The sequence below is a fragment of the Triplophysa dalaica genome, chromosome 12, assembly GCF_015846415.1.
Source record: "Triplophysa dalaica isolate WHDGS20190420 chromosome 12, ASM1584641v1, whole genome shotgun sequence".
Taxonomy (NCBI): Eukaryota; Metazoa; Chordata; class Actinopteri; order Cypriniformes; family Nemacheilidae; genus Triplophysa; species Triplophysa dalaica.
In genome coordinates, this window is record NC_079553.1 from 6085961 (window position 1) to 6109845 (window position 23885).

The 23885-nt window shown below is 36.2% G+C and overlaps 1 protein-coding gene across 1 annotated transcript; it reads left to right on the forward strand.

Moving 5' to 3' along the window:
• Nucleotides 1-13968: 13968 nt before the first annotated feature.
• steap4 (STEAP family member 4) lies at nt 13969-22492 on the forward strand. The gene is made up of 5 exons (XM_056762124.1): nt 13969-14246; nt 15235-15689; nt 17472-17999; nt 20835-20999; nt 21127-22492. Exons 2-5 carry the CDS (start codon nt 15237-15239, stop codon nt 21385-21387), a joined length of 1407 nt encoding a protein of 468 aa, XP_056618102.1. The 5' UTR covers nt 13969-14246; nt 15235-15236; the 3' UTR covers nt 21388-22492.
• The last annotated feature ends 1393 nt before the right edge of the window (nt 22493-23885 follow it).

Here is a 23885-nt window from a genome sequence, read left to right on the forward strand (position 1 = left end):
GATTTCTGCGCGTGGAGAGTTGACTGGCGCTGTCCGCTGAGTGTGGTGCTGAAATTAGAGAGCTGCGCAGGAGCGATTCAGTGTACTTGAGGGTAATAAGACTTTGGCAGGGGGTCTGGGGTGTAGATGCAAGTCAGCACAGGTTTTGAGTTCAATAGACTGGACTTCACCATCAGGTTAGAGTAATTGATCATTATGTTCCCTTAAATGGGCACAAGTGGTATTATCGAGCTAATGCATATTTTTTCTATGTATCTCTATTTGATTTGTTTTTAAAAGTAAGCACTTTGAATTTTTGTAATTGTTCCCAGTAGATCAGAATATTTGATAGTGGTGTCATATATCAAATTACCTCTGTAAGTTAACCTGGACAAAAAGCATTTATTAAACGTGTTAATGCAAATGTAACACTTTAATATATCAGAGTACATTTGCTGTATGTGATGTAATGGTCTTTATGGAACCATGACTCTGACAACCACAGCAAAATCTATGGCTATGTGGACTGTTTTTCTTTTTTTCCCAGGGACGTTGATTGTACCTTCTTTCCAGTCAACAGCAATTTTGTTTCGGGAACAATCAAGCAGAACTGTACCAATGAAACAATGCCAACAAATGAAACGGTGATGTCACTCAGGGCTTAACAGAACTATTCCTTTATGCGAATATAAAACACAAATGTGTTATCACTATGCACAGTAGTAGTTAGAGTTACAGCGTGCTTTTGGAGCATGCGGAACTGCTGATGTGCCATTATCTCCAAGGTACAAATTCTTTTGTGTTTATTTCAAATAGAGGGGAGGCAAATATTATTTCCCATTATGAAAAGACCCTCATGCCATCATTATAAAGAGAAGCGTTGCCTGTAATTTAAAAGAAAAAAGCTCTTTGAATTGTGTTCCTGAGTTACTGGATATCTAATCTTTCCTAGTTTTGCCCCAAGCTGGGTTCTCAGTCTCTCCTACACATACACGCATCAAATCTGAAACTCTACACTCTATCTGTTCTCTCTCTCTTTTTCATATATCCTGATGAAATTATGAAATATTAAACAGAACTTTTTTGGCCCGTATTCCTCTGCTCCTTCAGTAGCTTCCATGCGAGTCCAAGGCACAAGCCTGGCATGTTATAATACAGTAAAGTGCCAACACATGCGCATACAGTACATATACACACATATAGAGGGCGAAAAGAAGGAGCCACAACCATTTATTGCGTATATTTAAATTCAAACACACCAAAGCAATGACTGGAAACTAAGTCTGTGGAGGTGTAGAGAAATGAAATATTCTGCAATCTAAATGTAAATGTAAGAGAAATTTATTGTTGGGTTTTCTGCACAATTACGGCATACTAAATTTATTGGCTGTTCATGCTGATAGTGTAAGAAAGACAGCAAAAGAGAAAGAGAGAGAGAGAGAGAGAGCATGAAAGCATGACAGGAATCAACTAACATTAAATATTTTTAGTTACTTTATGATAAAGTTAAAGCACGTCATATGTATAATAAGTAAAAATAGGAATTGACTTGAGTTTAGGTAACACTGACTACTTTTATGATACTTTCATGGTGCTATTTTGCGTTTTAATGCACAATTGTCGTATAAAGAAAGCCAGGTTTGAAATTACACATGGGTTTCCATTTTAGGTGAACTACTCCTTTTATGATGGCTGTACATACTTTTAGTTAGGTGAAAATGTACATCTCTTTGACAAAAGACTGTTAATGAGTCTAATTTTGTTTAATTCGAATATAGAGAGACATAGTATCATCCATTAACAGCAGATGATAACACAACTACAGACCTGCGAAAATCATTAAATAGAGACAGAAACACGAACAACACACAGAGAAGAGTGAAGCTCCAGATGAAAGGCTGGGATTCCAGTTGAGTTTATTCTCGATGGCTTCATGTGCCCTGACTCCGACTGGGAATTTTATTACAGAAAACCACTTCTGTGTGAGAGACAACCTCAGGTTATACATCCAATAAGGCGACTGTGTGTGAGAGAATCTGTGCGTGTGTTATTTTATTGCAGACCCAGTGACACTCAGTAAAAACACATAAAGTTTAGGTCAGAATACAGCAGACCTCGCTTACACCCATGCAAAGTCTTTTTTAAGACTGCATAAAAGAAAAAGCATTATATATTTTACTGCTGACCTTCTGAAATCAAAGAGTATGAGATTGCTGTGTTTTAAATATCTACTGCTATCAAATTCACGTACACTTGATTTGACCTTGTTTTCAAGGGCCACACGTGAACCAATTCACATGTGTATTTAACAAATGTACTGTATGTGTTTCCTCAACTACGAGCCCTTACTGTCACATCGGTTGGTTTTTTATTATCAGATTTAAAAACTTACCCCAAAGATTTTGTTATAGTACCTCTTGTGACACTGTATAAATGTCACATTTAAGTCTTTGAAACTTTTTACCATGGATGTATTGTTTTTTTTCCAACTTTTCAAATGTAAATATATGTGGATTTTATTGTTTAACCAACATTAAATAATTTTAGTAAAGTTTATTGTAGTAAGCAATAATGCAACAGTATTTGCTACAATTTATTCAATTACTATAGCCAATACTACAAAATACTGTTGTGTATATTATAATACAGTTTACTATAGTAAATACAAAATATTTAATGTAGATCTGTGTATTAATAAAAATCTTGTTTATTTTCTAGATTTCAATTATTAACAGGAAACAGCATCCTGATACTACATGGTATCTTCAGCTGGTATAGTATCGTAAGATATTTGTATACATAGTGATTTTTTTTAAATAATGTATGTGTATATAGTGTTGGACATTGTTTGAAGACAAATTCAATTAAATTATTGTAATGACAGTTATCTTGTTAAGCACACAAGGTGCTTAAACACAAATAAACAAATGCATATAACTGTACATATTTTCAAGTCAGATCATGGCACAGAATCAGTGACAGAGATAATGTGTTAATTCAAATTGCAGAGGTGTGAAATCTTAATTGGTTCTATAAAAACACACTTATACATTCCCAATCGATACACGCCTACACAGGAGAACAGCAGAGAGTTCTTAAATCTGGTTTGCCTGGTGTATGCATGTGGGCTAAGTTTGCGGAATTTGGTTGTTGCACTTAGTTCTCTGACATGAAGTACATCCCGCACACATTACATCAATGACTGTGTTTGCATCACCCCCTCTCCTTCTCTGACCCATTGCTCCAGAACATCCAGAAGTACCCAGTCAGAGGAAGTCTCTCATCCCCTGTCAATTCCACACACTGTGGAGCCCTGAATATGAAACATTTTGGATGTTATCCAGAGGGCCATATTGCCTGATCCTGAAAATATATTATTTATCTGCTGTGGGGATACTACCACGCTAGGTTATGATCCTTCATGATTAATGACTGTTTTGGCTGTCCCTTACACCCCTGCATACAACACAAACAGCTGCCATGAAGGATGGATGGATGCTTTTTAGATTTACGGAAAAGTTTGGAAATAATGTTTTCATTCAATATGAAACAATAATATATAATATTCAGAATAAAACTATAAACATTCAGGATTCTGTGACCAATCAAACAAGAACAGTTGTGATATTTAAAGGGATGATTTCATGAAGATGACTTCTTCAATGTTTAAATGCTAAAATCGGGTCTCTTGTGCATCTGCACACTCAGAAAATTAACTTTTTTTTATGTGAGCCTATCTCTACAAGCCTGTGACAAAACGAGTGCTTCAAAAATCGCACTCTTACTGACCTAAGCAGCCGTTCTAATTATAATATTTCTACCCTTGTTCTGAACGTGTCCACCCATTGCGCCACCGCCATTGTTGTTTTCAAATGTGTGAAGTTCGAACACCATGGCAAAAGTGGCAAAGCTTACGAACTGTTCTGTTGTTGGCTGCACAGACCAACACAAAACAATGTTTCCAGCCTCACGGGAGACAAGAGAGCAATGGATTTATTTAGTTTTCAATGGAAATCATTCACACTGAATGAGGCAAAGCTGCAATAATTGTGAGCACCGGTATTTTTTAAGTAAGACCACAGGGACCTGCGGCAACTTAAAACTAGACAAAATGTCACTGTGACACATTTGTCCGTTCATTATTAGAAAGCAATGTGGCTTGTAAACAAGCGATGCGATTGTACTGTGTGATGTTAGTTTGAAATAGCGATGCGTTTGTCTTGAGTATCTTCACTTCAGAAACTGTGTGTATGGTTTGTTAACATGCAACACGGTTCTCTCTCCCGAATGCGGACCGGAGGGGCTTTGTGAATGGCCACGGGGGAAACCGGTGTGCTTATCGAAAACAATGTGTTTGGTGTACAAAGACGAGACCTTGTTTCTTGATCGCTTTATTTGAATCTACTTTATTGTTTTGTCGCTGGAAGCACAGGCTCACAGCGCTGGCTTAGTTTTCTGCTGAAAAGGGGGCGGAGACTAACAGCTCACTTGCACTTAAAGAGACACGCACACCAAAACAGCGCGTTTCTCCTCAAATGCAAAAGTGAGCATGTAGCGCATGGTATATTAAAAGATCTGTGGTGTTTTTTGAGATGAAACTTCACAGATACATTATGTGGAACCCTATTATTTATATTACTGTAACGAGGAAGGCGGGACGAGAGCCGTGAGGCGGGGCCGGTGGTTTGAGTGATAGTGGGTATCATCCATGCGCACACCGGTCCCGCATTTATCACGGAGGAGATCGGGAGCATAAGAGGATGAACAAGCATGGGCATGTTTAAGTTTGTGTTTATGTTCTTGGAGCCGGCTGTCGACCGTGAGGTGGCTGCCGGCCTTTTACTTCCGTGTTATTGTTTTTTTTTTTATCAAAGTTTTTTAAATGTTTGCCGGTTCCTGCCTCCTTCCCTCCCTACTTTGAACTTTGCCCCAATTACACTTGTGTAAGACTAGAAGGAAAAAAAAAATCAGCCCTTTAAGGGTATTGTTCACCCAAATATGAAAATTCTGTCATCATTCATTCATCCTCTCGTCATTTCAAACCTGTTTGTCTTTCATTTCCGCGAAACACATATACGAAGATATTTATAAGGATGTTTGTAACCTAACACTGGTGGTTCCCATTGACTTCTATTGTACGGACACGAAACCAATGCAAGTCATTGGGTATCACCTTTGTTCGGATACCAACATTCTTCAAAATATCTACTTTTGTGTTCTGCAGAAGAACGAAAGTAACAGGTTTAAAATGACAACAGAATTTTCAATTTTGCGTGAACGAATAGTTACAAATAACCATATATGGACAAAAAATGCTGGGTATTTTTATATAAAACCTTTGGTTGTGTTTGACAGAGTAAAATGAAGTCCGGGATGGCATGAGGGTGAGTATATCACAAAATAATTTTCAAGTGAACTATTTTTATACGTGTTAAATACCTTATACTAAAGGTCACATTTCCCTGCTTTCATTAAAAGATGCAAGATGCTCTTTGGACCATTTTCAAAGCTGATATAATGTGTCATCAGATCTTATGTCAACTCCATGTCAACTTGAGTGCCGTCTCAAAAACAAAAACAAAATTAATGAAAAATGTAAAAAAACAAGGTGAAATCCTCCTCAAGGTAAAATGTTTGATTTCAAGTGTGTGTGTTCGGTTGTTTTTAAGAATACTGAAACCACTTGATGCATCTACTGTAACCACTTGACAGCTAAAAATCAATCAGAGAAATCGGTTAAGATTTGTACGGAACGCTATGAACAACTTCAAAGGCTCTCCCCATTAAACAGTACGGTGCTATTACAAATCACCAAACAACTGCGATGGAGAAGCCCCAAGCACAATTTCTGCATTCAACGCACATTTATCTTGCAATTACTGTGTCTAAATTTGTAACTGTACATAATTACACAGCAGGTCGTGCTGACTGTCACTGAACTTTCCGTTCCACTGTTTATATCTTTATAAAGCTGTAGATTTAAAGTAACATGAACTAAATTTGCAGCGATCAGATCGCATTACAGTCAAATCATTGCTTTTAAACTGTGCAGATCTACTTGGGTTATGAAGCACATATGAATATGAAGCACATCACTAATAAATTACTGCCAGAGATTATTACAGGGACAATTAGTCTCTGGGACATCCTCCTGAGTGCAGTTTGGCAAGAAACCCCTGTAAGAGGGGGGCATCTGTGTTGAATCATGTGGATGAGGCAAGAGTATCAAAGGAGTTTAAAATAGCTTTTTAATAAGGAAAACGTATTATAAAGAGCAAAAATGCTAGTTAAAGTTTTAGTCTAGCTAAATTAAAGCTCATTTCTACTGAAGAGGGGCTATATTATCTTTTAATCTTTTCATGCCTACATGTCTCGAATTTCTCAGAATAAAGTGGCAAAGAGACATTACGCCTCCTGCCACCACAGATAATAAGCTTCAATGATTGCTGGAATGTCTTATCAGAATTTGGGGACGAAAATTCTTAAGTATAGTCTCCTGGCCATTATTTTGATTTCCACCATTTCTAATTAAGAATAATTATCGTCTTAATTATTATAACTATAACTAAACTGGGTTAAAGCATGGACTCATCAGAATTGAAATATATGGGTTATGTAATTGAAAGTTATAAGAGTTATTATAGATAATCATAGTTGTTGAGAAAACATGAACACATCTATATCTTTAACAACACAAATATATCCAAATGCATTCAAAATAACAATATATGAAGTCAACAAATAATTTTTGTAGTTCTGTGAACCAAAAAAAAAAAATCCAACTTTCGATTGAAATAAAAAGCATCATTTGGAACAATACAATTATCTTATATTTTACGCAGTTTAACATAAAAGGTTTTTTTTAGAGAAAGTGTTAGAGTGAATAACTTATGGTTGGGTAAGAGGTTGCATTTTTTTGTATAATATGAATACAAAAAAAAGGAAGAACAATCAAAAACATTAAGAAACACCAGGAACAAGCTATTCTAAGTGAGTATATAGTAATCGTAGCCCCTATGAATAAGTGATGTGCAAAAGAAGAGCTTTTGTATCCAGAACACATTTCTTAGGAGGTAAATGAGACAGCTCTAAAACTCTATAGCTCTCAACTCTATACCCGCAACCATCACGTTATAAACAAACTGTAACATCAGACTGATTGATGAAGCCACACGGGAATTGCAGGTAACAGGGTGAAACTGGGAGAAAGCACTGACGCCTGGCTGAAAGACGAGAAGGGATGTTACACAAACACAATGTTATTTCAATGACAAGTGCTTGACTGAGGTTTAAACACCCCAGTGTTTGTGTTTGTGTGTATGCGTTACATTAAAGTTAACAAGACTGGGGTTAAACAAAAGAACAGCAAGGTGAGAACAGGAAGGAAACACAGGAACATTGACAGACTACACTAGGGAAACAGGACTTAATACAACACTAGACATGACTACAACTAACTAAATAGGCTAGACTTACGTGGCATCACAAGACAAGGCAGGGGCAAGGGTAACAGCACACAGCAAAATGATCCAACCCAAGACAGAAGACACAGGGGAATTAAATAAGGGAACAAATTAAGAGGGATACAGGTGCAGGGCATGAAATCATTAACGACCAATAATGAGGAGACGCAAGGGCAGGAACAGAGACGAGACTGGAGAGAGTGTATAGAAGGCCGCAAGGGCCATAATTGTCTCTCACCAAATAAAACATGGGCTTCAGAACCATGACATATAGATATCTATATATATAGAGAGATATCTATATATAGAAAGAGTTCACTTGGTGTGCGTCTTTTTTCCAAGTTTTAGCAATTTAAGTCTAATCATAGTGCTAGTATCAATTACAGCATCTATTTAAAACTGGATTCATTTGTATCTCACCAAAAATGGCATGGTAATTTGTACCTCATAATACAGATTTCCCTATTACTTAAATTCGACAATTTCTACAATTTCTCTCTGTATGAAATAGTGGTACCAAATATCATTACTGGAGCAAAAAATCCTTTCTGCAGTTTTGCTAAAATTAGTATATTTTACACTATGAATGGCTTGCTCAACAAAATGGGCCAAGTTGTTAAATACCCTCGGGGACGTTATCATGATTATGAGAATTTTGGGACTCGAGAGAGATTGAAGTGGAACCATTTCAGTCGTCCATTAGGAATTTTCCATCTGGACACGCAGCTGCAGAATCTCAAGGTATTAAGCAGAGCACCAAGAATGGGTAAATGAGGTGCTTTTCTCTGCTTTTCCATTTATACTACATGCTACTAAATGTTAGTGTTCACCAATAGGGCAGAGAAAGTGAATAAATGATAAATCCGGGTTTGGAAAGGAAGGCTTATATTTGACCATACAAATACAAGAGATTATTTCGTCACATATTTTCGACATTGGCGTGTTGAAAACTTCTCTCTGCAGTTTAGAATAAGGGCCACATTTTTTAAGCTTTTTAGGTAATATGACAAAATAATATATAAAAGTATTATAAAACAACATCCTGTGGTAATAGAAAATAAAACAAAGTATCCGGTCATCAATGCAACTTTTATATATATTGGAAGAGATCAACTGACCAACATGCAAACCCACTGTCCGTGGTTCAGTTTGTGATTCAAAACACAAACATGAAAAGCCTGGGAGTGTCAAGCTTAAAAGAAGCTCCTTTATAAAACAATAAGTTGCTGTCCAAAATGTTTATGCACGTACAGTAGAGTCCAAAAGTGACGTCCAACTTTAGAATACTGAAGACATTTTTTATGCATGTTGCACAGTTGTATTTGGGATAAAAACTGGAGCTCAGTTTTTAGAAGAATTTTAACAATGCATGCACAAATCTTACTAAGTCAAGCGCCCAGAGAAGGAACAACAATCTAATTTGAAGGGGATTAAAAACAAATATTGCTCGAAAAAGCCCTCAGGACATCACTTTTGGCCACTATTGCATAAAGCACACATCAATACTTTTAAGCCGGCAACTTTCTGTAAAGGGTCATTCCGATGGGAAAGAGTGAAACACAAATGCAAATGAAAGTGAGTGAGAAAGCAAGAGAGAGAGAGAGAGCGATAGAGAAATAATTAGTCTAATGGAGAGGAATTAGAACAGTAGCATTTAGCAGTGGAAGCTGAGTAATTGAATTAACTAGGTTTTGAATAATTCCCCTTTCATTTTACCTATTTGCTTATTAATTGGATTTGTCATGACTAATTTAACCTTCTTCTTCTCCCAAGTTACTCATATTGTGGATGAAACGTCATGCTGCTGTTGTTGCGTAGCCCTTTTCTGAAAAAAAGGAAATCTTTATCTTATTTGACCAATTACATAACAAGGGAAGAACACAACATAATGGAGCTGCTGTCGATGTGATAATTATACTTCCTGTCACTGGCACCTTCCTTTGGGGTTGTCATATAGTTTGTGCCAAATACCACCCACCACCACGGAAACGTTTTTCAAAGAATATGTTGCTAAGTTTATAATATAGCGTGTGTTTTTTGGTGTGAGCTGGGAAGGTATTTTTGCTGCCTGGATGGAGTGTGGGTAGATACTTACAATGGCATTGTTTCATATTGGCAAGATTCACTGCATACACAGTCTTGTCTGTGTAGTGTCTGTGTCATACATTGCTTCATTTTTTTGAATGCTACCTCACATCTCCTCGCACAGGCATACACACAAACATTTAGACCTAGCAGGAGCAGTCAGATGTTCTTCTGCCAACATCTGTATTGTAAGAATGATAAAGTGTTTATTTTGCCCTTAATCCAATTCAAGTTAGGTTTGTTATGTCACAATTGGAGAATCGCATTAGCAATTGGGTTATTCTGTATGCAAAATATAAAATAAAAAAATGGAAATATGAAAAAATATTATAAAGATCAATAAAGATCACATACACTATAAAACTTTGCTGTAGTTTTGCAGAAGATTTCCCGGTAACTTGCTGTAGATTTCATTTAAAATTTTGTTTTAAACATAAAGTTTTCTATTTCTTATATATTCTTATTATAGATTTTTTTTTTACTAGAAAACAAAACAAAAATGCTTAGGTAGAATGTCTTTAATAAAATGCCAGTAATGAGATCAGTCTCTTCTTGCTCATTTTAAATCTCAAAAGTCAAAGTGTTTTAATTTTATTTAAAGTAAAGTTGAACTCAAATTGAAAACAGCACGAATAATGCAATATGTTTAGGCACGTCTTTAGATAAATCAGTTACAACATAGGAGTTTCCTTTTAAGGAACAGGGGAACTATCTTCTTCCATCCACGAATTCCAGCTGGCGTAACAGTTAGGCCCGATTCACATTTCGCATCTTTAAGCCCATTGTACATTTAGTCCGAAAATTGCATCCAAAATTTCCGCACGTTATAAAATAAATACGAACTCACATTGTGTCAATCACATTAACATACCCCCCCTGATATTTTCATCCGTTATGAAAAAATTCAAACCTGGTTTGATTTTCTGCATTTTTCGCATTAGTCAAGCATTTTGAGTGGCCTTTTACAACAATTCAGAGACACCGTACAAACGAGAGCCAAATACGATAAAACGCATACGAAAATTTCGGACTGTATGTGCAAAGACCTTAACGCAGTTGCAAGGACAGCATTAGTTAAGTTGCAGAGTGATACAAACTGTGAGTGAAGCGGTTCAACCGTCAGTTCCCGGTCTGATCCTGGTGGATTATCGCATGGCTCTCAGCCAATCAGATTGGAGAACCAGAAAGAACCGTTGTATAATAGGAAAATATTAAGTAGTAATCAAATCTACAGTAAGTAACTGGCAAAGCTCCTGTAAAACAACAGAAAAGTTTTACAGTATACATTAAAAAAGAAGCAAAACTAAATACCTACAGTATTGTAAATCCAATACTTCTTGGCTAGTGATGTGTGCCTTAATCCATTTAAGATTATAAAGGAGTTTTATTGAATAAATTGTTTACATTTTGGGCCAAAGAAAAAGAAAAGACAAAAACAATTTAGTTTGTCTGATTGTAAATGTCTATTTGATGTCTTTCCTTCTCTATTTCTTGATGGCCACCTCATATTTTATCGTGATTTTTATCTTTAATTTTAAATCGCATAATTTGCCAATTGAATAGTTCTGTTAGGTCATGTAGTACAACTGTGCAAAGTTTTAAGTTAAACATATTTTCTCACACTCGAAGTTCAGGTTGAACAGGGCAGGCACCCATTCACTTCTATTGTATCGGTGGACACAAAACCACTGCAAGTGAATGGGTGCAACATTCTTCAAAATATCTTCTTTTGTGCATAAGAATGAAGTTCATACAGGTCTGATGTCAGGTCAATGACTGAGTAAACGATAAAAGAATTCTCAGTTTTGGGTGAACTTTCACTTTAAAGTTGCCTACATTTTATTTAGATCAGGAATGTGCCTATAACATCTTTAAATACTGTTTCCGTAGACAGCTGACTGGATTTTGGAACAGTGCCAGTTAAAATATACACACATACAAGTAACTTGGGGGTCCCGGCTGCAATAAGACTGGAACTCTGAAATCTGAGTTCCATGTGTTACCTGACCTCTCTAACACAACAAATTGCCCAAAAAACACATTACGCCCTCTGAATGGAAAACCATCCCGGTTTTACAGCACCAAAACTCCCTTCTGTTACCAGATGTTCTTTTGGATTGTCTCCCACAATTTGGAGTTTGGTATCCTCTATAGCAGAATACTGTGTTCTATAAACCAAAATTGATTTGCTTCAGCTGTTATCGCTGCTGCTCACTAGGGAACAGACATCTGCCTTCTCACAAATATCCACTGGTTATAAAACCAAACTGAGGAAATAAATATGTGGAATTTCCGAAAACCAGGCAGAAAGACCAAACTCTGTTCTCTGTATTCCTGTTGTCTTGGAGCCAAAACCGTATCAAAACAAAGGACGCTATTTCAGCTTTTTAAATGAATTATGTAAGAAGATTACAGTCTGTAAACACTTCAAACAACACACTGTGTATTCTCCAGATACTGTACCTCCTCCAGAAATACAACGTGTAAAAACGAGATCTACGTTCATCAAGCTGTCAGAGTAACACGTTTTCCTCTCATTCTTCCCATGTAAAGCCGTTTCATAATGTTTGTGTCAGACCCATTATGAGTAAATACCTTCCATCTTCACACTTTTTATATGCAATACTGCTGTCATTAAGTGTACAGCAAGAATGGATAAAGGGTGCATAAGACATCGAGATTTGAGTGATGACGTTCTACAAAAGAGAGTTTCAGGACGGGAGGGAGAGCAGAAAATAAATATTGCAGGAAAGTTTGGATGATCTTAAATGTTCAGTTTCAGGTTGAATGCCAAATAAACAATGCGTGTCTGTGTGCAGATATGGTTAAGAAAGAGTGCCTTAAAATGTGTTTTATATAAACAGAAGTGCAGTTTTGGAAAAACTTCCAATTTCTTCTTTCCTTTCTAATTATTCCTTTATCCTTTATCTAACCTCAAGTTTGTTTTATCGTGGACCGTAAAATGCATTTCTTTCTTGCTCTCTAGAGAATACTGCTAGAATGCAATTTCCTGATAAGCTGGAATTGACATGTGTTTTTGGCCAATGTCCCCCAAATATCATCATTGGCCATTCCTTTTTTTTGATAATTATGCTGGTTTTCTCTAGTTTCATTTTTTGTGAAGCCAATAAGGTTGATTTATTTCAGGAAAATGAAGGTTATGATCTTTTTCACTTTTGTTAGAATTCATATCTGCAGAGGCCGTTCTAGATTTATGTTCATAATGACTAATTGTAAATCTCACATACTGTTATTATTTTTAATTTATTTTATTTGATTTGAAAGGCAAGACTGAATAAAAATCCCTATTGCCACACATGTCCTAACTGCAAGTGCAACCACGGGAGGAGGCAAAACAGCACAAAAAAAAACCACACTGACACAAACTAGTTAAACTAGTCTACGGGAACTGTAACACTGAGCGAAACGTGTCAATATAAATGTACTGAGTTACACAACTTTGATATAATTGAGAGTTCTATATACATGTGACACTTTAGAGTGAATGTGAACCATGTGTTTGGGAATGTGTGAATGTGGTGGAAAGAATAATTTGAAACACATTTAACACAATCATTTAGAAGGCATTTTCATGCATTTCTTCACACACACACACACACACACACACACACACACACACACACACACACACACACACACACACACACACACACACAGTATATTCAGGAGAGGCACACAGAAGGGAGCCCAGAGTGCAAGTAGGCACAAGCAGGTATGATAAAAGACAAAGAGATAAGTCCTGCATTACAAGCTCTGTTGCACTGGTGTATTTAAGAAGTTTGTGTGTAATGAGCAGATATGTGATGTATGGCTAATCCTGATCTCTAGCACAGATGCCCCGATGTGGTGTGCTGGGTCAATTGATCTATTATTGCAATTAAAAATATTCATAAATATTAATGCTTGTGGATGACAGATCCAGAACGCTTTACAGATCTTGAGAGGTGTAGAGTGATAAATGCACTTCATGATTCTGGGAACAGAACAGTTTTTTGCATGTTACCACAGGTTTCGATTTTTTTTCTTTTAGAGATAAATAGGTTTCTATGCAGCATTTGGAAAGTCTTTAAAACATATTGAATTTACAAACAAAGGAAAAAACTCTTGAGCAGTACATATGAAAAGTAAAAAACAGGATGCTCATTTCCTGGAACAAATTCTCTGATTTGAGACACTTGGCAAGACAGTCACAGTTATTCCACTGTTGCACAACGAAGTTCCAGGAACGCTTTGACCTCAAAAAGCACACAAGGTTAACTCAAGCAAACACTGTGCCTCAAACAGCTACAAAGTTACAGTCATTCGGAATTTCCCATTGGACTTTATCCATTACCTAAACAAACCTCCTTCTTCAAAAATCACAACCCCCACCGAGCTGTGGGCGGGTCAGAAGCTCATGAATAAATTCCTTTTGCACATGTGTTGTGTGCATACACACACAGACTCAGTCAAGAGACAGCCTGACTTCTGCACTTCTGACTTCTACACCTAAAGAAGACACAAAAAAACTTTTGAAAATCATATTGCCTTGCTACAGTATACTGCTATCAGAGATATGACAACAACTATTGGCAAAGAGATTCTGTAATAAAGTTTTATTCTGAATCATTCTTTTCAACAGTCAGGATCTGATTCAACCAATTGGAACCTGTGGATATTGTTGCACAAATTTCTGATAACAGCGTTTTTGCGTCACCTGTGAGTATTTAAATATTCTTCCTGAGCTGATGAACTTTGCAAACATGCTGATTCAGTATTTTTCGTTTTTAAGTTTTACTTCGTCCTTCTGCTGTATTGAGTGATCAACGCATGAACTTTAAAGGAGAAAAATAACTATGAGTGAACTATGAATTAAGTGGCACAGCCAAATATATTGTGTGTAGACTATATTAAACTTGATTACATAATATCCATGTGGTGGAACAAAAAAACAGCATTTAAAGCAATATATATTATGCTATTAGTCAAATTTCTTTTATTTTGTACTTCATGTGCAATAAATCAAGCTTAAAGAAAAAGTTCACCCAAATAAAAATGTTGTGCAAGTAATGAGCGATGCCACCTCTGACCTCACGTAATGACACTGTATGAGTGAAGGGGCGGGGTCAGCTCAAAATATATTTTCAGGTCATTTTCAAAATTCACACTGAATTTTGCCACACTCATCCCATTGTATGTAATGAAAATGCAATCCCAAATGTTCAGCCAGTTAATGTTAGAGCATTAATATAGAATGTAAATGTTGAATGAGATGCTCTGATAAATAAATATAGGACTCAAATATCGGAGAATAAATAAATTGAGGGGTAAATAACATTTGAACAATCAATTTGCCACAGGTTTGCTTGACAATCTGAAACATTGATATATAATCAATCCGAGGAATGAATTTCTATTTAAATTTGACATAAAGAGCATTAAAATATCTAGGAACTTTCAACTCAAATATTGATAATATGATTGAATTTTCATATATGTTGCACATATGTTTATTTAAATACATAAATGCATTGTCATTTTACAATTGGATTTCCATATCGCACATTGCCTTCTTAATTGACCATTGCTATCAAAATGCTTCCATAAGTAATATCACGATTATTGCCAATAACGGTATATCATGACAGCCCTATTAGAAAGTAACATACGATGTAAGTTCACTGTTATCCTCTTTAATTTATTTTAGAAATGAAGTCAGACTCAGTTGCAATGGTGGACCTACCTTCAAATACTTATAAACAGGAGACAGTGTGCATCTTTGGGACAGGTGACTTTGGACATTCATTAGGGCTCCGTTTGCTTCAGTCGGGCTACAATGTTGTCTATGGATCCCGAGACCCTAAAAACTCAAAATTCCTGCCTAAGGGCTCAAAGGTCATGACTCATGCAGAGGCAGCTCATGAAGCTCAGGTGATATTTGTGGCTGTACAAAGGGATCACTATGGATTCTTGAGCTCACTGGCCTCCGAACTCGATGGAAAGGTGCTGGTTGATATCAGCAATAATATCAGGAGTGGCATGTACACGGAATCAAATGCCGAATACATGAGCATCCTGGTTCCAGCGGCAACCGTGGTCAAAGCCTTCAATACCATTTCAGCCTGGTCCCTGCAGTCTGGAGGACTGGATGCCAACAGACAGGTAATTTTGCTTGCTTTTTATAAATGTGCAAGAACAAACTGTAAATTGGTTTGTGCAAACAAAGCAATCCATTTCTAGTCTATCATGTAATTTTACCTACAATTACGTGAGAGCATCACAGCTATAAAAAAAACTGTATGTGACATTTTGCAAATGTGTTAATCATTTAAGCAACAACGGTCAAAGCAGAGAGAAGCTGTTTGGAACAGAGATCTGTTTAAAAATTAATGAATCGAGATGCAGTGCTAACAGCTAAATACAGTCTTGTATGAAGACATGCAGGCAAAAAAAAAATCTCTACTGAGCGACGCACATCATAAAACAAACAAATATGACGTATAACTGTCTACATGAGCAATACATAAAAATTTCTCAAGGCTCCATTAGCTGCCCACTGTCTGTGAAATGTGCCATCTTTCTTTCTGTTAGTTAAGTAGAGAGTTTTGTAGCAAACTCACAGGTGGTTTTTACAGACCATATTATTATCATCATCACTCTGTTAGAGCGTATGTTCACTGTCACATGTTTGTGTGTCTAAATACAAATTACCAGTCACACCCGGTCAAGCAGTGTGCTTGTTATTATTTCTTGTTTTGATTATTGTTTTTTCTTGAAGGCCAACTGCGACAATAACCTGTAACATTCTTGCTAATCCCACACATTGATGTGAAGTAAAAAATCCAAATCCCAGAGCCTATTTAAATGCTGTAAAACTATAAGTGTAATGTGTTATAGAGAGCATTTTGTACGTCAAAGAAATATGGCAAGTTGTAAGAATAGATCAATCCACATGAAGATACAGACGCTTGTTTCTTGTTATTGGGAAAGTGACATTAACACTTCATGTAGAAAGATTGTTTTATAGATCCTGTGTGAAAATTAGGGTACACTATACAATCTGCAGAATAAATAGAGAACATTAGAAAGAAAGAAATGATGCTACATTAATAGAGTGCCGCAGGGATGATTTATTTTTGTATGCAAAGCCCAGAAGCAAGTTAGCATATTAGCACCGATTACAGTGCGTCAAAGTCAATGGGTTTTTGGTTAAATGCCTGAAAAACGGTCTGCGCTCCAAAAGCTCCGGTTATAACCCACTTGTTTTTTAGAGCTTTGTGTTTTAAAGGCAGGTTGCTAACAAAATGACTACACACATTATCTGGGACATGTCATTTTGCCTAAAAATAGTATAAATAATGCAACATGAGCACAACTGTTAAAAAACATGAATGGGGATTCATTCACTGAGTAGTTGTTTATCAGGGAACATATTTGAATTGGTTGTGACGTTCTGTCTAGATAATATTTTTAGGCTTTAAAACAATAAATGTTGTCTTAATTTGTAAAGATTACTGTGTAAATATCATAAACCAGAGCATCCAAAAGCTTTTGGTTGAGGGAACCAGTGTGTAACAATTTCCAGGTTGGCCTACATAAATACGGTACATTGTGTGATCCCTGTTGCACTCTATATAGTAAATCAGTTATTTCCTGCATTAGCTGCTTTGGATAAAGGTGTCAGCTTAATGCCAAATGTAACACAAAACACGAAAGCAAACACTTTATTTACACAATATGCACACAGATCACAAAATATGTCTAATGCAAGAAACTTCCATGAAAATCTGAAGCCTGAACTTCTGCCAAAGCCAGTGGTTATAAACTTACGCTGAACATTCAACCTTGGACAAACATGTTCATTTCCACAAGACATTATAAAAAAGATCATCTAAATTTTGAGTCCTGTAACTATATAAACTTATTATTTTGTCATTTTATAAGGTGCTTGTCTGTGGAGACCGGGCTGATGCAAAGCAAATGGTGGTGGACATTGCTCAGGCTCTTGGTTTCGCTGCCCTAGACAAAGGCTCTCTGAAAGCAGCTTCTGAGCTGGAAGATCAACCTTTGCAACTCTTTCCTCTCTGGAGACTTCCTCTCCGCATCGCCATCGGTCTAACTGCTTTCATTTTTTTCTACGTGGTCATAAGAGATGTCATCTACGAGGGTGTCACCAACGGCAAAGACATTTCTTTTCGTATAATGATATCGCTAGCCAACAAGGCCTTTCCGATCGTCGCCCTGGTGATGCTGGCCCTGTGTTACCTGCCGGGCGCACTGGCCGGGTTCTTGCAGATTTATAACGGAACAAAGTACCGACGCTTCCCTGATTGGCTAGATCGCTGGATGCTGTGCAGAAAGCAACTAGGACTTTTAGCTTTGGCCTTCGCTTTTCTACATGTTCTCTACACCTTAGTTATTCCCATCAGATATTACATAACCTACAGGAGAAATGTCTACGTTATATCGCTGGTGAGTTTTAATACTTTTGAATATCCAATTCAAGCACATGCAAATATATATATAGTCTTTTCAAGAATAAGCTCACCCAAATAAAAAAACTACTGTGATGTTGTAAATCTGTTAGATGTTCTAAGGAAGACAAAAGGTGAAATTTGATGCTTCGTTTTCCATACATGACCATGTTTGTCATGCTCCATAATGGACAGAAAAATGTTAATATAACTTTCTGTGTGTTTTTGTGTATGTGAATGCCTATAGCATCATGATATGGACATAATGTATGGATTTTTAACTGTACATGAAAAAGAGCTGTGTGAACATACAGGTTAAATAACAAGCATCCCGGTTAAGAACAACACTCTAAAAAAAGGCTGGGTTAAAACAACCCAATTTGGGTTATTTTGGTAACCCAACGTTGGGTCAAATATGGACAAACCCAGCGTTGGGTTATTTTAACCCAGCCAGTTGGGTTATATCTTTGACCCAACATGCTGGGTTGTTTTATTTATATCAACTTTTGCTTAAAAATTACATTGCTGGTTTAAAACAAACCCGAAATGTTTAAAAATAATAATAACAAAATCACAGAGAAATACTCGAGGCATCAGTAAGAATCAAAAGTTTTATTAAGGATCAAAATGCAAGACAAAAGGAATTCATAAAAGCATGCAATATGTTATGCTCAATGAACAATAAAATGGCATATAAAACACTTTGATGAAATGTATGTTTATACATATTTAAGGAAAATTAACTTCAATAAATTACATTAGTTTAGATTTTAACATATACATTTAACAAGGTTATTAAAGTTATTAAAGTAAATATAAATAGTTAGACAACTTAACACTTCAAAAATGTATATACAGTTAACAAAGTGGCACGAGTAAAATGCTTTAGGGCAATTGCAGCGTTATGGATGCAGCATAAAAACACTATAAAAAGTATTTTACTAAACCCTTGTTGATAGAACCACATTTATATGATAAAACATTAGTCTATGCACAAGTTTTCTATAAAAAAAGAAATAAACAAGCGTTATGGATGTGAAAAAGGGACACCGTAACTTTCCTCTTCATATAAACTCACAAAACATTTTAAAGAGCGTTAGTTCTTTCGGTTTCAGCACTGCTTAACCTGACATATCCACGGAGCAGTCTCACTAAAGAGGATTCTTTTCCAAGGAGTTTGTAGACAACAGTGTGGCGTGCACTTTTGGAAGTGGATGTTCAGCAGGAGGGTTTCTTTATCAATTTGTTCATCTATAAAGAGAAAAAGAGACGAGAGAAGAATGTAAGGAAACTGGCCTAACCAGAGCACAATGGATTATAATAAACATATAAAGAAGTACATTAACATTTTACCTAAATAATGTTTACCTTTAAGTCTGTTATGAAAACATCCAAGTTCCAGTTGACTTTGTCTTGAATAGAATGATCCATTAATATTAGCTGTTATTCTGCACGCTGTCAGTGGGGGAAAAAAGAAGAGTGGGATATAGTACAGAAAGTGAAATACAGTCTTAAAAAAATAATATTATAAACGTTAACACAACTCTTAACTAATTCGACACACTCGGGAATAAGTAGAAGTCTAAAAAGAGCAACAATTGTTCGTCTCATATACCCAAAATAAATTATATCTCACGGTTAACCACTAAAGTTATAAGAGCGGCTACTCCCGAGGCAATGGCCGAGATAGAGCTGCTCTCAGCGGAGCCACGACCGCTGACAGCCTGATGCTCACACCTCCGACAGCGTCTTAACAAATTCTCAAAGAGGCGTTATGTTTATATATAAATATCACGTATGTGTGTTCTTAACAAATACATTCTCGTCTAAAAGACTATTTAAACTAAGTTCCCTCACCGAACATTAGCGGTATTTAAAATAAAAAAATTGTTGGATGTTTGCTTTTTACACGACGCTCTCTCGTGTCGACCTTAAACTAATATCAAGATGCGTAAGTTACTGAACTAAATGACTCACACGAGTCAGAAATTTCAAAGGGAAATGTTGACCAAAAATGAAGTTTAAATGATTAAAAAGCTGTAAGAACAACGTGGGCATAACGTTACAGACTAGCTACAAAGCTAACGAAGCTAGATTACTTTCAAACCTAATGCGAACAGCCAAATTTTGCATACTTTTGCATTTTTATTGTACAGTAATAGTTTTATACATTAAAAACTCGTAAAACATACCTTTTCTTCTCCGAATAACAGCTTTTCGAGATGAGGTGGACCAAAATGCCCGCGAAGGTAAAGTTTGTCTGATGCGTAGAGGAGTGGGAGGGGTTTACTCTCTCAACTGTCACTCAATTGGAGCCGACTGGTAACCCAGCGTTTGGGTTACTCGAAAAATGACCCAACACTAAGAAAATAACCCAACAAAATGACCCAACAGGCTCAACCCAGCTGTTGGGTTAAACAAATAACCCAGCATTTTTTAGAGTGAAGGTTCACAAGGTTCTGTTAATATTTACTACTGTTTTTCTGCTGAACTCTTCTTTGAAGACACCAAAAGTCACTAGACATGTTCAAACATCATTAACCCTTTCGTGTCCCTTTAGTTAACAGCTATATAAAAACAATATCTTGCATATCCAGGGATTTTCATGACACAGTAGCACATCAGCCAATAAGGGAACAATAAATAATATCACCTCTTAAGAAATCCACACTGAAATTCTATTTGAGAAATATGTGTAATAAAGTTGTTCATGCCTTAAGAACTATAAAATGCATAAGATTAAAATCCTGAAAGGGTTATGAAAGGATTATGCACATAAGAACGTAAATATATCACTGTGTGCTGCTAATTTAAGTTAATGCTTTTTTCGCAGGTTAAAGACAACGTAACCTATGAGTTTGACAAAAACGCAGCCTGGCGTTATGACTCCTACTTTTCCATGGGAATTCTCGGATTTGTCCTTTTTGTCCTTTTAGGAATTACCTCTTTCCCATCTGTGAGCAACTCTCTAAACTGGAGGGAGTTTAGATTTGTTCAGGTACTACATCCACGTGTGACGATTTAAGTGTCACTGACAGATATATTACTAACTCACTAACAAATGATAAAGCATTATACTTATAGAAAATAACTATGTTGGTTATTTCTTTGTTTTTTTCATACAGTCAAAACTGGGCTACATCACCCTGCTGCTCTGCACCCTTCACACATTTCTGTATGGCTGGGACAAATTTCTGAGACCGTCCAAATATAAGTGGTGTATGCCCCCTGCGTACATGTTGTCTCTGGTGGTCCCCTGCGTTGTTCTGATACTAAAGCTCATTCTCATCGCTCCATGCGTGGACAGCAAAGTCACTCGTATCCGTCAAGGATGGGAAAGACAGAGCAAGACGTCACAAAAGACCAGCAAACCGCTTATAGCCTAGAGTTCCTTACAAAAACTCAAACAGCTGTAAACTGATGTTGACTGTTGCAATGAAACAGCAATTCTTCTTTGGTGTCAAGAAATAGAGCTACCTAGCGAAGCTTTGGCTTCTCAATATTCTTCAACCGGCTGGTGACCAGCAGTGATAATCATCTTACAGTAATCATATAACTGACAAAAACCCATTTAAAAAGCAGTTTATCCTTCGGCTACATTAAGTAACTCACATATGCATGCATATTTTATGACCATAGATTTGTATCGCATTAGATCATTTTCCATATATCAACTGTTCATGTTACAAGTCTTCTCTTCTCTATACAGAACACAAACCCAGCTGAGGTGGGGTTTCTGTACATTTATTAAAGCACACATTTCTGTATAGTGTAAAGCTCTTTTACCTGTCTTTTTATTACCTGTTCCTCTGAGCTATTTCCTCTCAAGAGCCTCCCATTGGGCTTTTCCCTTTAGATATTATCGATCCAAAACTGAGCAGCAACTTCCTTCTTGGTCTGTTTTCGGGGTCTTGCTTTCCTATCTGCAGGAAAAGCTCATCGTTCTCTCTCTTGTGAAGTATAAAGGACCTGTCAATCAAGTGCCTATGGCGGATGGGCCTTTCTGTAAAGTGCTTTTATGAAGGAGCGCCGGCTGCAGAACCAAACTAACATGGCACATTGTGTATTGAATGTTACTGAAAGCAGTGTGTGCACACTGGCGAAGAAAACTAATAACTTCTCTTATTCCAGACACAAAGCATCGAGAGTGTTTAAAATATTGCATCCTTTCAAGGATCGTGATCTTATTTTGTATAACTTGAAATTGTATATGAAAAATCAGATAGCAGACTTATAGTATCAAAGTGAGTATTACATTTATTTTTAGATTTAGATTTTAGACCACAGTGATTAATTTTTCATATATTATTGCACAGGCCTCATTCTGTATACATTTCTGCATAAATCTGTTGTAAATATTTTAACGCTGAAATTGTTATTCATACTTTCAGACTAACATGCATTAAAAACTACTGATATGTGAAAAATTTGGGATAACTCTGTTTTTAATTGTCTGGATTGTGTATTCCAATTAAAATCAATCAACATGCACTTTGTTTGTTTTGATTTAAGCCATAATAACTCAAGAAATAAATTATATAGATAAATAAACTAACACAATAAAACACAATTAAAACATGATTACATAACAAAAACATGTTTTTTATAAAAGAGTGATCTCCTTGGAAACAAACTCTTCATGTATTTCAGTAATTTTGTAATTAATACACAAAAAATATTCTTTAGTACTTTTAAGATGAAAGTGTTAGATACTTTGAAGATCAAATAGTACCTTAGTAATAGTACTATTTTGAGACAACTTGAAGACTATATTTTATACATTGACTTGACCATAGTCATTTGTGATCATACTGTGTGAAAATAGTGTGACATTTAAAAGAGTTAAATTATAAATTAAATGTAATTATCATTAGTATGTAAATTTGATTTGAATAATTAAAGAAAAATCATCAACTCAACCTTAAGATCTTGTTTAGAAACATTGCTGGATAAGGAGTTTGGACAAATACAAATACTTAAATCTATTTATTTGACTCTATTCACACTAAGGTCAGGATTAAAACTAAATGGGTTGGTCCTATAACAATATTTCAAATTAAATATTCAAGTGGCATAACTTGAAAGATTGAACGTGCTTTAAATAATATAATTAATTATAATTAAAGTTTAATGCATATTTTAAGTCATTTGAAGTCATTTTGAGGTCCCCGTGGAAGTTTGCTGACACACCCGGCCCCCGTGTTAAAAACACTGGGCTAGAGAAATCATGAATAATATCACAGAAAGACTTAAGACAAAAATAATTGATGCTTGTGGCAATGTGCAAAGAAAATCTCCAGAGATCGACCAATTTACTGAGTCTTTATCCAGGACCGTGAAACCAACATTTTTTACTGCAACACAACTGTGCTTGGTCCAGTGTGATAAATACCTGACCAGACCAAAAGAAGATATGATGACATTGTATAGATTGTAATTACAGTAATTTACCATTAAACATCATGCGTTATTTTCAGTGGGGTCAACAGTGTAAGTGGTTTTCAGCTGAGTAAAAGTACAGCTTTTTCACACACAAAAAAAAAACAAGCGTTCTTTGAATTATTAAAAGTAACGAAAAAGGAAAACAAGCCTCTCTTTCAATAAAACTGTGAGCCAAATAGAAGCCTTTTGGGACTGTGATCAAACAGACAGCAACACACGTACACCGAGTGCAGTTGTTGTGGCCTCACCACAGACATCTCTCAGGTGATAGAAAGTATCATCGTAGAGAAAAAATGACGAAATGCTGTTTGGGTTATACCTCAAAAGTGCCCGAGTACTGAAGACATTGTGCGTCGGTTTTCTGGGTATATTTCCTCAAAAATCAGTTCGATATTTATGAAGAACAAGGCTGGAAACGTTGCTTAGACACACAAAAACAACA